Below are 16,342 nucleotides of genomic sequence, written 5' to 3'. Positions count from 1 at the left end.
CTGCACATTTTAGAGTGGCCTTTTATTGTGGCCAGCCTAAGGCACACCTGTGCAATAATCATGCTGTCTAATCAGCATCTTGATATGCCACACCTGTGAGGTGGATGGAGTATCTCGGCAAAGGAGAAGTGCTCACTAACACAGGTTTAGACAGATTTGTGAACAATATTTGAGGGAAATTGGCCTTTTGTGTACATAGAAAAAGTCTTAGATCTTTGAGTTCAGCTCATGAAAAATGGGAGTAAAAACAAAAGTGTTGCATTTATAATTTTGTTCAGTGTATATGCAAGTGATTTCATTTGTGGATGTGCGTGAACTTTTCAGTGCAAACAGAAGGCATTTCAGTGTAAAAGGAAGCAGCGGCACATTTTAAAATGCTTAGCGTGGCTTAATGTGGCTTTAACGATGTACAGACAAGCAGATGAGTCCAGAATAAGAACGCAACGCGTTTACAGTGTTTCCTCCCATAAGGAATACGCTTAATGTGGCTTAATGCTTAAGAGTTTTTAAAATGCCAAACTCAGTAAACACATTATTAATAAATCAAACTATGTACAGTACACTGTAAAAAAAAAATCTGTAGTTTTTACAAAATAATTCTGGCAGCGGTGGTTGCCAGAATAATTTTGTAAAAAATACGGAAAAACTGTAAACACATTTGCAGAACAAAACTGTAAAATTTACAGTATAAAACTATAATTTACAAACAGGGAAATTTGAATGTAAACCACTACATTTAACAACACACACTGCTATTAAAATCTGTTTTGTACCTTTAACATACTGACAACCACCATAATAATGCCTGTGGTAAAAGAGAAAGCCACATGAAGAATCAAAGCTCATCACAGGTAGCTTCACCACAAGCAGAAGTATATATTAATGTATAGAAGGTGCACAGAGTCATTCATGCAAACACAAAACACCATCGTGGTAATTTAAACTTCTAAAAACTGTACAATTAACAGCATTTTGCTGTAAAATTACATGAAATGTCTGGTTAGATCTTTTACAGTTTTTCCCTGTATATAGTACAGGAACTCACTGTTAACATATTAACAGTTTTTTTCAGTAGCGTTTTTACAAAATTTTACAGTTAAAATTACACTTATTTTTTACAGTGTAGCCTATAGTATGATTTATTAATAATTATGTTTATTGAGTTTGGTCTTTTAAAAACACTGTTTTAATGCATTAAACTCACTGTAGTAAATCATAAGAGTAATACAAACTTTACAGTTTGATAATGTGTTATTTTAAAAGTAATTTTAATTAAAGTACTTCGGACATATTAACCCTGTTGGTGGAAATGTACAGGCAGTTTTGAAAAAAACATTCATGTATAAATATAAATATCGACATGAAAAAAAATATTCAAAAACGGCTATTGTAGCAGTAAATTTAAATCAGAGAAAGTAAGGAGCCATCTGACAATTCCACCGACTGGAATAAAACATCCAAAGTATTTTAATTAAAATTACTTTTAACATTCAAAATGACTAATTGTCAAACTGTAAAGCATGTATTACTCATGTAATGATTTAATACAGTGAGTTTTTGCCAATACATCCCTTCATATATGTACAGTACACAATTATTTAAATAAAAATTACAATAAGTCTCATTTTTCATTTAAAATTATTGTGTACTGTACGTACAGTAAGGCAAATATTGGAAGTATTGTCTAAAGCGAGATATTGGCAAAATGTAATAGGCATTTACTATAGCCCTGTAAACATTAATTTGAATGAATTATTGGCCTTCATTTTGTACTGTGAAGTAAATTTGCAGACGGTCCCTAAAGCAGCCTATAGGCGAAAATGCAGCGAATATCAAACATAAAAATAAACTTTATGATAAATGCTTTATATTTTGTTGAAATGTAGTTTTTAAAATAAAAAAAGTATTACATTGAATTGTGTAATTGGCCAGCAAAGAAAGTCCATGGCTGTTGGAGATGCCCAGTCATGCCAGAGACAGACTGTGGCATCTACAGCGGCATCTACAGATGCTGGGACATTTTAAAACGCTTATCATGGCTTAATGCATTGAAACAGTGTTTTTAAAAGATACTCAATAAACTCAAGCATAATTATTAATAAATCATACTATAGGCTACTGTACATAGTTTGATTTATTAATAATGCGTTTACTGAGTTTTAAAAACCCTGTCTTAATGCATTAGGCAGACACACTCTGTCAATTTAAATCTAGATTAAAGACAAATCTCTTTAACCTGGCTTACACATAACACACTAATACGCATCTATTATTCAAATCCGTTAAAGGTTAGACTGCATTAATTAGATCAACTGGAACCGGGAACACTCCGCATAAAACACGATGTACTCATTACATCGTAAGAAGAATGGCATTTACGCTAATATTACGCTAATAGTTTCTTTCTTATTCTGTTTCTCAGTCCAATAACAAACTATAACAATAGCAGAACCCTTTTTATAGGGTTCTGCCATAAAGAACCATGCTTTGAAAATGCTATATAGGACCTTAATGGTCTTTTTAATGTTATTTTCATTAATATTAGTACATTAGTATATTTATACATTTAATAGTATTATTAATATTATTTCTATATATGATTTATTAATATAGTTTTTACCCCTCTATCTGCCTGGTCTTATATTATCTTGTAGCCTCTATAAAGGGTTTTTACATCATAAAACAACAACAATAGCATGTCAATTAGGTACTTTTATTTATTTATTTTTAATGACATGCAAAATTGTAACAAAAATGACAGTGCTCTAACAACAGTTATTAGCAGAATACATTAATAAATGACACCTGACATTGAACACTTAAAGTAAAACAAAATAGAAACAGAAAATAGTGTGATGAAGACCAAGTTCCAGTGAAATACTGTATTTTCATAATCCTCTATGATGCCTGAAAGTCTGGTGTGTTTTGGTGTGATTGAGTGGCAGTTTCTCTCTGCAGATGATGAGGTTGTAGGATGTGACAGCATCTGAAATGCACAATTTAGTTTACAGTTACAATGTGTCTCCTTCCATTCGTTTAAAACAACTGTTTATGAAGGTCAAAAGTAGTATGTTAAAAGGAAAAAATGATATAAAGTCATGGGATAGCTGTGACTGGGTATGTTTATGCATAAACCCAAGTAATAATAATAGTAATAATCATTTTCTCACATAAATTCTATTTTTGTTACTTACATGGTGGTGAAGAGGAAATAAGTATATTTAACTGAACAGGGCTGATTACACTTACATATTCTGTTAAACTAAAAAGAGACATTGTTAGGAAACCAGTTACAATTTGAAAGTTAAATTATAGACATTTAAAGAAAGAAATTATTTACCTGTTGAATGTGTTGACAGTCTGTGTAGCTGAATGGCTGAGCTCCAGAAAAGCAGTATTGAAGTGTAGCCTATTAGGGTTTTACATTAAAACAACAACAAGAACAATGTTGTATGGATTGGGTACTTTTTTATTGACATGCAATATTGTAGCAAAAATGTCAGTGCTCTTAACAACAGTTATTAGCCGAATACATTTAAAAATGACAATTGACAATGAACATGAATAAATACACAAAGAAGTAAAACAAAATAAAAACAAAAAATAGATGTGATGAAGACCAAGTTCCAGTGAAATATCTTCATATGCCTTTAAGTCCATCATTATGGTGTGACTGAGTGACAGTTTATCTGCAGATGATGAGGTTGTGGGATGTGATGCATCTGAATTACAGTGTGTCCATTTGTTTATGTAAAAACAATTATGTTCATGAAGGCCAAAAGTAGCAAAAAATGGACAGTATGTGAGCCCTTCACAATCTTAAAAGAAACAAAGTTATATAAAGTCATGGGATAGCTTTATAAAACCAAGTAATAATTACAAAAATTCTAACAGTATGGAATATAATTCAATATCTCTGTTACCTACTTAGTGAAGAAGAGGAGAGAAGTATCCTCAGCTTAAAAGAGCTGCTCACTTACATGTGACCAAAAAACTAAAAATAGAAAAGAACATGTTTGTTTGGAAACCAGTTAAAATTTTAAACTTAAATTTGTATTTAAATTTAAGAATGAAATCATTTACCTGTTGAGAGTGTGTTGACAGTCTGTGTAGTTGTATCACTGAACTCCAGAAAATCAGTAATGAGGTGCTTTGACAGTTACAGATTTGAAAAACAAAAGGGTGGGAAGAACCCTAAACTCTAACACAAAGAACCATTTCAGCATAAAAGGGTTCTTCAGGATGCTATGGTTCTAAATATAACTGTTACTACATGTAAAGAACCTTTAAAGAACCATCTTTTTTTGGAGTGTATGGCTATTATTAGATACAGACAGAAAGACAAACGTTGTGCGGAAAGATGCACAATCTTCCAGCCTAGGATAAAGTCACTATGAAAATTAACAATAATTTGGGACAAATATAATGTGTATTTTATGGTGACCTATGTAAGTGGCACTCTGTGGTGCAGCAGGATTTGGAACATGCATCCTGAATCGCCGCAGACAGTCTTTAACTTTAAATTAATGTTGTTCAACTGAATGTACAAATCAAACTGGTAGCTGAAATATCCACATAATAAAAAAACAACACTGAAATAAGAGCGTGCAGTTTATCTGGCAATCAAATGTGCATGAAAGTTTTCTTTTTAGAATCTGGATCTATTAATATTAAAGTGATACGTGATAAAGACACCCATCGCTTGTGTAATTGTTTGTTAAAAATATTAATAAAAAATAAAAATAAAAAACTCTGTATATGAATTATGAATATGTTGGGTTTATGTCCCCACCAATGTCAAAAGCAAACCTATGCCCTTGCGAGTATGTATAGGTGTGTCTGCATGCAGCGAGTTTATATGTATGTGCGTGTGGTGTTGTAGGTGTATATGCATGGATCGAGTTTATACGTATAAGCGAGTGTCTATAGGTGTATGCATGCGTTAAGTTTATATGTAACGTATATGCAAGTTATTCACAAGTGTATTCATTACTAACGTAAGATGTATTGGTATGGATTTCATATTAGTGTGCACGTGTATTTCATGAACATCCAATAGTATACAAGTATATGCGAGTAATTTATAGGTGTATACGCACGTGTTTTATGTATGTATTGATAAGCGAAGTTTGATTTAAATCCTAAATCAAGCCTCATACAAATCATCCACTCTTAGTGGAGTATAAAAAAGTATAAAAACTGCTGTCAGTTAGTTAATACAAAGAATCAATGGTAATGTTGTTGAATCAATGTTTCAGTGACAGTGTTAAAGTGACGTTCAATATCATGTTTGCACCCTGAATTAATGCATTTTTTTAAATATAATTATTTAAAATATTTAAATAATATTTAAAAAATAAATAAATAAATGATAAAATCAATAGGGTCATTCCTTGTCAAATCAACCGAATTTCAGAAATTTCCCCTGCTCAAATTTTTGTTTTTCTAATATTTTTACTGAAGAAGATGAACATGTATAGTGAGGAATGCCAAAATATTAAATGTCACAGATGTATATTTATGGAGTAATCCACTATTTTATATAGGATGGTCGAAATTACAGTTTTCACCTGAGATTCAGAGCCAAATTACAAGTGGGTAAAATTACTTTAGAAAGATGGCAGTATTACTTTTAATTTTTGGAAAACCTACTTATTCTAATTCTTCTTAGACAGTTCACCAAAATGAGTTTAAATCATCTTCAGACTGTGGTGGAAAAATACATTACATTTTCTGATAGACTGAACTGTCTTTAGCGCATTCAGACTAAACGTGGTATGTGTCACACCAAGCATGACCTCAGGGTACATGTGCAATTCTGGCACAGAACCATCTACTGATCTTTTCCTATTCTCTGAGTTGTACAGAATCCAGTGGTATATGCTTTTCAGCAGTAGTCCATTTTGTCTTTTGGTCAAAAACCTATCTTCATTAAACTGAACCAGATCATGCTGGAAAAAAAGTTACTAAAAGCTTTTTTTATTTCTCAAACCATTTTCGCATAACTCAAAGTTGACTGCATAATACCACAATGGATCTGAGACTAAAACACTTTGGCATATCGACACCAAACTGTGTGTGTGTCATCATCACACCACACTAACCACACTGCATTAATTTGGGAGCAGCATCACCTACTGGGGAAATTTAATATGCATTAACATCACATTACACGTGATTGTACATATACATTTACATTACATTTATTAATTAAGCAGACACTTTTATCCAAAGCAACTTCCAAATGACGACAATAGAAGCAATCAATACCAACAAAAGAGCAACAACATGCAAGTGCTATGACAAGTCTCGGTTAGCCTAACGCAGTACACGTAGCAAGGTTTTTTGTATGTTTGTTTTTTTTAGGTTCCAATACTGGGATGGGATTTTCCAGCATTCTGGTTTACTGACTTACCCTTGTTGTTCTTTAATCTTTACACCATTCTGCATTTCAGTACATATGTTCATTATGTCCAATGCAGTGGTTACACTATATTGCAGTCTGTTTCTTATGATTCTTAATGAATATTTAGATTTAGATTTTGTTTTTTAACATTATTTATAATAATTGTTTAGCATAATTTGGATTAGAAAAACATATTACTCTCTTATAACATATTATTATTTATAATATATATTGTAACATATTATTAATTTAAATTAAGTCATTTCTTAGAGGTTTTCTGAGTCCCCTAGGCCGGTTGAGAAACATTGGTCTAATATTTGTCTCTGTGTTAAGGCACAACCTGGACTCAAGAGATAGTAGATCTTCTGCAGCACAATGGAGATGCCGAGGTGTGCAAGAGAGCGCCAACAGCTGTTCGTATTCCATTTCTGGAGATTTGCGCTCCTCCACCCATACCATCAGGTACACATTAACACATCAGTTCATGTTTAATCTGTTCTCATACAAGGTTTTTGTTATACGAAGAATAAGTCATTGCACCTTGTGTATACACAATTAATTTATCTTTATCCTTCATTTAGGGCTTGACTTACTTAAACAGATGAAACCACCGAGAGTCATCAAAACTCATCTGCCCATTCAGCTAGTGCCTAAAGGATTCTGGGAAAATAAATGCAAGGTTATAATTCAATTAAAACAACTTTTTTTAAAAATCTATTAGAAATTTTTTTGATTAATTTCAAACAAAAGGTCAAATTTGGGTTTTCACTTCTCCTCCCCAACACAGAAGATACAACAAAATGACTTCTCTCTAGAATGTATTGGTCATAAAAGGCACTCAGCATTGTGACGTTAAAATGCCTTGAACTGTATCTTACCACTGAGTACTGCAAATCATGTCCACTAGTCTTCCTGTTTTTCCAGGTCATTTATATGGCCCGGAATGCTAAGGATAACCTTGTAAGCTACTTCCACTTTGATCGCATGAACTTTACCCAGCCAGAGCCAGGACCTTGGGATGGATACATTCACAAGTTCATGAAGGGACAATGTGAGACAAAACTATATATTTAAATGTAATTCACAAAAATAATAATAATAATAATGATAATTTAATCACCCTCAAGTCATTCCAAACCTGTGTGACTGACTTTTTTCTTAAAAAAAAAGCAAATATTAAGCAAATATTTTTTAAACTGTTTTTGTCCACGCAATGTAAATATATTCAACCCACTGACATTCATTGTATGGACAAAAAGTAAGACAGTCTTCCATTTTTGGGTGAACTTTACCTCTACTAAACACACATAAATAATCTTCTAACTTTTCAGGTTACTTGTTTTCACTAACATAGAATGAAATGTTTAATCTGGAATCTTTTGTTACTCTGTCTGTCTTCTAATGTTTTTACAGTAGGTTGGGGTTCTTGGTATGACCATGTAAAAGGTTACTGGAAGGAACGCAAGGAAAGGAATATTCTCTACATACTCTATGAGGACATGAAGGAGGTAGTTTTAGTACCATACATCTTCAGTTGTGCCAATTTAATAAAATTTGATTTAATTTATTTTATTTTGTTGTGTATGCTTCTCTGAGTTTCTTGTATTATATTTTCCTTTTTTCCAAGAATCCTTTTAGAGAGATTAAGAGGATCATGCACTATCTGGACCTGTCTGTTTCTGAAGAAATCATAGAGAGGATAGTGCAGCTGTCATCTTTCCAAGTCATGAAAGACAATCCAATGGCTAACTACTCCTACATCCCAAAACCTGTGTTTGATCAGTCAATTTCTGCCTTCATGAGAAAAGGTTCATATAAAAACCATACTAAATATCCCATATTAGATTAAAAGATTCATGAACTGTATCTGTTTTTAATTTGTATCTTTTTTTTATTTTGTACTGTTCTCTGAGGTCCACTTATCATCATAATCATATCATAATTTAGAAGTACCCTCCTCATCGGAACACTCTTTTTGAATAGGCGTAACGGATTGTATACTCGGAAGTAAATGCCCACTGCTATGATTGGCTAACACTTGTGTATGTTTGACAACCTATGTCCTTCACAGATAGACGCTGCTGTGATTTAGGTAAAACCGCATAAATTTCCATATCAAATGATCTATTTAACAGCAATAGTGATCACGTAATAAAAACAGTTACTCACACACTCACACTCATTACTGTCAGATCCAATATTGTCAGCACAGCATCATCTTTTAGATTCAATCTTTCTGAAAATTCTGCATCGAATTGACCATATGCACGGAGCACTATTTAGAACTTCCAGATAAAGATAAACCAGCTCGTAATCTTCTGGCGAAGCTCATTTTATATGTGCTATATATACAGTGGGGCAAAAAAGTATTTAGTCAGCCACCAATTGTGCAAGTTCTCCCACTTAAAAAGATGGGAGAGGCCTGTAATTTTCATCATAGGTATACCTCAACTATGAGAGACAATATGAGGAAAAAAAATCCAGAAAATCACATTGTAGGATTTTTAAAGAATTAATTGGTAAATTCCTCGGTAAAATAAGTATTTGGTCACCTACAAACAAGCAAGATTTTTGGCTCTCACAGACCTGTAACTTCTTCTTTAAGAGGCTCCTCTGTCCTCCACTCGTTACCTGTATTAATGGCATCTGTTTGAACTCGTTATCAGTATAAAAGAGACCTGTCCACAACCTCAAACAGTCCAACTCCAAACTCCACCATGGCCAAGACCAAAGAGCTGTCAAAGGACACCAGAAACAAAATTGTAGACCTGCACCAGGCTGGGAATACTGAATCTGCAATAGGTAAGCAGCTTGGTGTGAAGAAATCAACTGTGGGAGCAATTATTAGAAAATGGAAGACATACAAGACCACTGATAATCTCCCTAGATCTGGGGCTCCACACAAGATCTCACCCCATGGGGTCAAAATGATCACAAGAACTGTGAGCAAAAATCCCAGAACCACACGGGGGGACCTAGTGAATGACCTGCAGAGAGCTGGGACCAAAGTAACAAAGGCCTCAAATCCTGCAGTGCCAGACGTGTCCCCCTGCTTAAGCCAGTACATGTCCGGGCCCGTCTGAAGTTTGCTAGAGAGAATTTGGATGATCCAGAAGAGGATTGGGAGAATGTCATATGGTCAGATGAAACCAAAATAGAACTTTTTGGTAAAAACTCAACTTGTTGTGTTTGGAGGAGAAATAAGTTGGTATAACAATTAAATAATGCATTCAATATTTTGACATGTTTAGATTTAATTTAATAATTTCATCGTTTAAGTTTCATCCAACACAGACTTGCTGCTGCTCCTGTAGTTTTGTTAGTCTGCATTTAGTCTGAATCACTTAACACAGCACAGCTCTATTTTGACATTGGCTTGCCAGATGATTCATTCCGTTGCCACTGTCAATAATAGCAATGATTCGCGGCATGATTTAACAGATTTCCTTGTGTAAATTTAACATTCGCGTTTGTCATTCCTGAAACAGTATACGTGGAGGTTTGTTCCTCTTAGACAAACAAAACTTTTCTCCAAATTGTGAATGGATTATGTAGAGAAACCGAGCAAAGTGAGCTCCCCTTACGGCACAGTACAGTTGACTAAATCCTTTTTAGATGACTGAGCTGGCTTATCTAAAACCAGGAAGTAATCGTGCATAAGGTCAATTGTGCCTTGTTTGTAAACGAATCCGTGGTAAAAATGAAGTGAACAAAGGACCAAGTTCTTACAATCTGGAAATCCATTAAAAATATAGTTCATCCACTCTTTGCTAATGTTGGGATCAGAAGGAAGCCAATGCAAAGACAGTTTTTTTCACAACTTGTTCAGCATACAAGAACTATTGATCTGTTGTAAAATTATTACAGAATTAGCTAAAACAAGTTGTCTATTGCGGCATAGAAAAACAGCCTATAAATGAATATTTCAACAATATTACACTTTTAATTCATTGTTTGCTAACATATTTAGCTAGAATGTTAACATGTCATCCTATGTTTAATGTTGTCTCTAGTCTGTTGTTAAGGACAACACTAAAATATACACTGAACAAAATTATAAACGCAACGCTTTTGTTTTTGTACACAAAAGGCCTATTTCTCTCAAATATTGTTCACAAATCTGTCTAAATCTGTGTTGGTGAGCACTTCTCCTTTGCCGAGATACTCCATCCACCTCACAGGTGTGGCATATCAAGATGCTGATTAGACAGCATGATTATTGCACAGGTGTGCCTTAGGCTGCCTCAATAAAAGGCCACTCTAAAATGTGCAGTTTTACTGTATTGGGGGGTCCGGGGAGGGGGGATGGTGGTCCGAAAACCAGTCAATATCTGGCGTGACCACCATTTGCCTCACGCAGTGCAGCACATCTCCTTCGCATAGAGTTGATCAGGTTGTTGATTGTGGCCTGTGGAATGTTGGTCCACTCCTCGTCAATGGCTGTGCGAAGTTGCTGGATATTGGCAGGAACTGGAACACGCTGTCGTATACGCCGATCCAGAGCATCCTAAACATGCTCAATGGGTGACATGTCCAGTGAGTATGCTGGCCATGCAAGAACTGGGATGTTTTCAGCTTCCAGAAATTATGTACAGATCCTTGCAACATGGGGCCGTGCATTATCATGCTGCAACATGAGGTGATGGTCATGGATGAATGGCACAACAATGGGCCTCAGAATCTCGTCACGGTATCTCTGTGCATTCAAAATGCCATCAATAAAATGCACCTGTGTTCGTTTTCCATAACATATGCCTGCCCATACCATAACCCCACCGCCACCATGGGCCACTCAATCCACAACGTTGACATCAGCAAACCGCTCACCCACACGCTGTATGCCATCTGCCCTGTACAGTGAAAACCAGGATTCATCCGTGAAGGGAACACCTCTCCAAAGTGCCAGATGCCATCAAATGTGAGAATTTGCCCACTCAAGTCGGTCACCTCAGCTTCCCTGAGACGGTTTCTGACAGTTTGTGCAGAAATTCTTTGGTTATGCAAACCGATTGTTGCAGCAGCTGTCCGGGTGGCTGGTCTCAGACGATCTTGGAGGTGAAGATGCTGGATGTGGAGGTCCTGGGCTGGTGTGGTTACACGCGGTTGTGAGGCCAGTTGGATGTACTGCCAAATTCTCTGAAACACCTTTGGAGACGGCTTATGGTAGAGAAATGAACATTCAATTCACGGGCAACAGCTCTGGTGGACATTCCTGCAGTCAGCATGCCAATTGCACACTCCCTCAAAACTTGCGACATCTGTGGAATTGTGCTGTGTGATAAAACTGCACATTTTAGAGTGGCCTTTTATTGTGGCCAGTAGGGGTGGCACGGTACATGTATTCGTACCGAACCGTCACGGTACGGACATCTCGGTTCAGTGCATGAGGCCTTTCGACGAATACAGGCAATTCACCCCCAATCCAGAAGGGGGCGCCCGCAGTAATGCAACACTGTTTGATAACCGTCAGCGGCAGCAGAAGAACAGCAAATGCCATGAGTTGCGCACTTGAAAACAAAGCCCACTAGACAGTGACCATGTGCTGATTCTGAATGAGTCTCTCACATAGACTGACAAAGGAGTATACTTTAAAGACTTGCGCACTCAACTGTTTGTGAAATGGAGCTTTGTGCTCGTGTATCTTACCGCTCTCATTCGGCACAAATCCAAATATTGCATAATATTTCCATATTTGCGATGTAACGTATCTGAATACTAAACTATTATTTATTATGTAAATTATAGCCTTTGTACTTAAGTCACGTTCCAATGGTGACACAGAGGCGGGCACGCTGATGTTTGGCTCACTGTATTTTATTTTGATAAACTACCAACTGCGCTGTCAAGTTAGCAATGATGGAACTGATGTGTGTTTTGTGTGTGTGTGTGTGTGTGTGTGTGCGCGCGCACACTCCGGCGCGATCACTTCAACTGTTTCCTTATACCAGCAGAATCAACTTTAAACACTTATTGTCTTATTAATAATCACTGTATAAAGGTCTGTTTTATTTGTGTACACCGTGCCACCCCTAGTGGCCAGCCTAAGGCACACCTGTGCAATAATCATGCTGTCTAATCTGCATCTTGATATGCCACACCTGTAAGGTGGATGGAGTATCTCAGCAAAGGAGGGATGTTTCTCAAACGGAAGGCTGGATCCTACCGAGGCTGCGTCCTTCCTAGTTCAGTCCTTCAGAGTCTTGTAGGCTAGAGTCCTCATCGGCATATGAACGCTAGAATGAGACGCTCTAGTAAGTGCGCGTGGCTATGTCACATATGTTCCCGCCCTTACCGTCACGGCACAAAAACACTAATAAAACTTAGTTTTGGAAAAAAAACCTTTGTATTACAAATCTTTATATTATTTGGCTTTCTATTAATGCAATACAATGAAAAACTGCCATCTATGATCTCCCTGTGGCATAAATTATTCGCAATTTAGTGTTTAGTAAGTAATTTACACCAAAACAAAAGATAACATCTATCCTTTCATGTCCGAAAACATTATTTTTGTCTCAGATTTCATAATAAATTCAGACAAGCTCAGTACTGACTCGTTTTTCGTCAGTTTATTTTCATGAAATGAAATGAGTACAAAGGATTGTGGGTGATTGAAGGTCACGGAGGATACATCCCATGCATCCTTCAAATTCAGCTGAAAGAAGGACGCGAAACGAAGGCTGTCTTCCAAGGATCCTTCTGATTGAGATGGCCTTCAGCGACGTTTGATGACGTGGCAGCCGAGATATGTAACCTTTGTAGGATGCAGCCTTCCGTTTGAGAAACGGCCGAGAAGTGCTCACTAACACAGATTTTGACAGATTTGTGAACAACATTTGAGAGAAATAGGCCTTTTGTGTACATAGAAAAAGTCTTAGATCTTTGAGTTCAGCTCATGAAAAATGGGGGCAAAAACAAAAGTGTTCCGTTTATAATTTTGTTCAGTGTAGTTTAGCTGTCATTATGCAAAAATTTTGACCCCTCAATATGGCAACTAAGCAATTAGAATTAAGTATTCCAAAGACCGTATAATAAGAAATGACATACAAAATACTGTGTTCATTATGAATGACTAAGTGTGCTTGTTTACACAGGAGAGGTTGGTGACTGGGTTAACCATTTCACCTTAGCTCAATCCCAGATGTTTGATGAAGACTACGCAAACCAGATGAAAGATGTGGACATTCCGTTCCGTTTTAGCATTTGATCCCTAAATATCCCTAAATACCTGATCTCACTCATTGCAAAAATATGTATGATTTTTTTTTATTTTATTATTATTTCATTATTTCTATAAAAGGTTACATCAGACTTCAAGCTATATGCTTATTAATTATAGCTTGATTATTTGCAACAAGACATTTAACAGATGGAACCTAAAATCATGGAAATAAAGACTTGAAGTTAGACATTGATCAGTGAGGGAATGAGAATTAGAGTACTTTTTTAAAACCACTCTGAAATGGTATTATCATGCAGCTGATATTACACAGTTGATACAAACCAATAATAAACTAATAACACAAAAGAAAACAGAATTCATCAAATTGATTAGTAAAAAAAAAAAAAAAAGAAAGAAAAGAAAAAAAGAAAATGAAATGGCTTCTCTCCTTTTCTTTCTTTCTTTTTCATTTTATGAAGGATATATAAATACAAATATACCAGTATCTATAGTTTTACATTAACTAAATGTGACAGCAAAAGCCATTAAAGAACTAATAAAGAGTAACCTTAGCAAATGGTCATATACATTAAGGCATTATAGACATAGCATATGACTTTCTGTAAAGCTGCTTTGAAATATGTATTGTGAAATGTGCTACACAAATAAATTTGACTTAACTTGATTCATTTTCATGTGTCAGTAATGCCCACCTTAACTACATGTTAGTCCAGGTATCAACACTTAAGGTAAACTTAATTAAATGGACTGTTTAATAAAGAACGAGGAGTAGCAGCCCGTACTGTGATTTGAATGACCTTGATCTGAATCAACATTCAAAATTTTAACATTCAATTTTTGTCATTTTTGCCAAAGCTTATAGCTCTAATGATGCTGAATAAGGGGTGGTCCTGGCCAGGGAGGCTGCTAGGGTTTCTGGACACCCAGAACAGGTTTAGCCTCTGCCGCTCTTAAAATCACATTCGGGGAGGGGCAATATGACTTACTTTAGCTTTGCCACTCACTTCACTGCTTTTCTGTCTATACTCTTTTGCTTACTCTATTCCATCATTGTAAAAGCAAAAAGATCAACATAGAGCAAATCTTGAGTATTATTATTAAAATATGAGTAATAAATAACTGTCCATATATCTGTAACAGTATTACAATATTTCAGACTTCTTACCTTAAATGTGAAGCCCAATCTTCTTTCTTTCATTAAAATTAAACTTCTCTCATACCCGTTCATACCACTATGAGTCTCTTTCTTTCAAGTCTTTCATGAGGGCTTTTTCAATGAACAACAGTGCCTCCACAGGCAGTCCTTGATTTGTTTTACCACACCTGCAGATGTAGCCCCAACAGGAGCATAGAGACAAACGAGTGTAAAAAGCTCAGGCATAGCCTTGTCCAAATAATTTGACTTGAATTCTCTAAGGAGGTCACACAAACTGCCACTTTCTCCAAGCATGTCTCTTACACAATAAAAAACTTGTAACTCAGACTTGAGCCTGTCTGTATCAAAATGGTGACCATGGATAGTGATCAGAGAACGAAATGCTTTAATAGGAAATTCATTGTGAATCTGCTCACACATTGCATTTTTTTCAGCAACTGAAGAAAATAAGTTGTCCAAATCAGCAAATCTCTGATTTGTATCATATGGTTGTCAGTGTCAGACTCGTAAAGCAGTCGATAGCACTCTTTCACATCCACTCCTTGAAGGTTTACATTCAGCATCCGGCCCTGATACCTCTGATACAAACTGATTATCCTACTTCAAAGCAGGAAGATCCTTGCCAAAAAAAAAAAGTCACTTTCTGTGCTTAGCACTTGAATGTGATGAGGACACCAAGCTTGTGCGTGTTGGTGGGTGTCTCCTTAGAACACTGACATACTCACCAGCATGGACACAGATTCTTTCTTGATGACTTTACATCAGTTAATTTCAAGACATGGTAAACACTTTGAACTCTCAGCCAACAGATACAATTTATCTTTAATCCACCTAGTGTACCCCATATCAGTGGATGTTGGGAGACAAAAATTGGCTAGAGGGAATTTTCAACTCCAAATCCACTGGCTACACCTCTTCGGAAATTGCCAAATCCAAATCCAGTGACTCTGAACATCTTGTTCATGGGGTGGCAAGATGCCTCATTACCACAAATGGTAGGCTATACCAAAACTCTAAACTCCTGGGCCTGTATTCATGAAAAATCTTAGTGCTAAGAGTTGCTCCTAGTAACAATATTCTAAGAAAAGTCTTAGAAATGTGGGTGTTTCCTCTTAAAATTAAAGAAAAGATCCTAGTAAAGAAAAAAGTAATTCAGAAAGCATCTTAACACTTAAAAGAGGTCTTAAGGTCCAAAATTGTTAGGAGTACGAACGAGGACTTTTAAGAGGCTTAAGAGTTTCTTTAGCAGTGGAGAAAATGGACTAAACATGAAGAGGGAGAAGAGACGTGTTGCACACAATGCATGACAGTGAGTTAATAAGACGCTACACATTAGATGGTGCAGGGATCATGTTTGTGACCGATCTTATTAGAGACACGCTAACATCCGACACCGCGCAGAAATGCCATAACGCCAGAAATGTATGTAATCACTACATTAACATGCAACTGGAAAAATGCAACTCTGCAGCAGCGGTGATTTGGGTCTGTTACAGCACTTTCAGAACCTCATTGTGTAGCTGTTCATTTCCTATAAAATACGTTAAGTATGACAGCATGGTAAATAAAAAAAAAAAGAATATACATATATAATGTG

The 16,342-nt window shown here is 35.9% G+C and overlaps 1 protein-coding gene across 1 annotated transcript in view; it reads left to right on the top strand.

Annotated features, from left to right (window-relative positions):
- Positions 1 to 14,818, top strand: part of sult1st6 (sulfotransferase family 1, cytosolic sulfotransferase 6) — a 45,948-nt gene extending 31,130 nt beyond the window's left edge. The window contains exons 2-7 of the mRNA XM_058793455.1: positions 6,740 to 6,868; positions 6,988 to 7,085; positions 7,331 to 7,457; positions 7,820 to 7,914; positions 8,034 to 8,214; positions 13,501 to 14,818. Coding sequence (XP_058649438.1) covers positions 6,740 to 6,868; positions 6,988 to 7,085; positions 7,331 to 7,457; positions 7,820 to 7,914; positions 8,034 to 8,214; positions 13,501 to 13,613 — 743 coding nt within the window. The 3' untranslated portion in view covers positions 13,614 to 14,818. The remainder of the gene's footprint in view (positions 1 to 6,739; positions 6,869 to 6,987; positions 7,086 to 7,330; positions 7,458 to 7,819; positions 7,915 to 8,033; positions 8,215 to 13,500) is intronic.
- Positions 14,819 to 16,342: the final 1,524 nt, after the last annotated feature.

The sequence above is a fragment of the Onychostoma macrolepis genome, chromosome 12 (assembly GCF_012432095.1).
Source record: "Onychostoma macrolepis isolate SWU-2019 chromosome 12, ASM1243209v1, whole genome shotgun sequence".
In the NCBI taxonomy this organism is placed as follows: Eukaryota; Metazoa; Chordata; class Actinopteri; order Cypriniformes; family Cyprinidae; genus Onychostoma; species Onychostoma macrolepis.
Note: the sequence above shows the minus strand (reverse complement) of the source record. Positions and strands in the feature narration are given on the sequence as shown.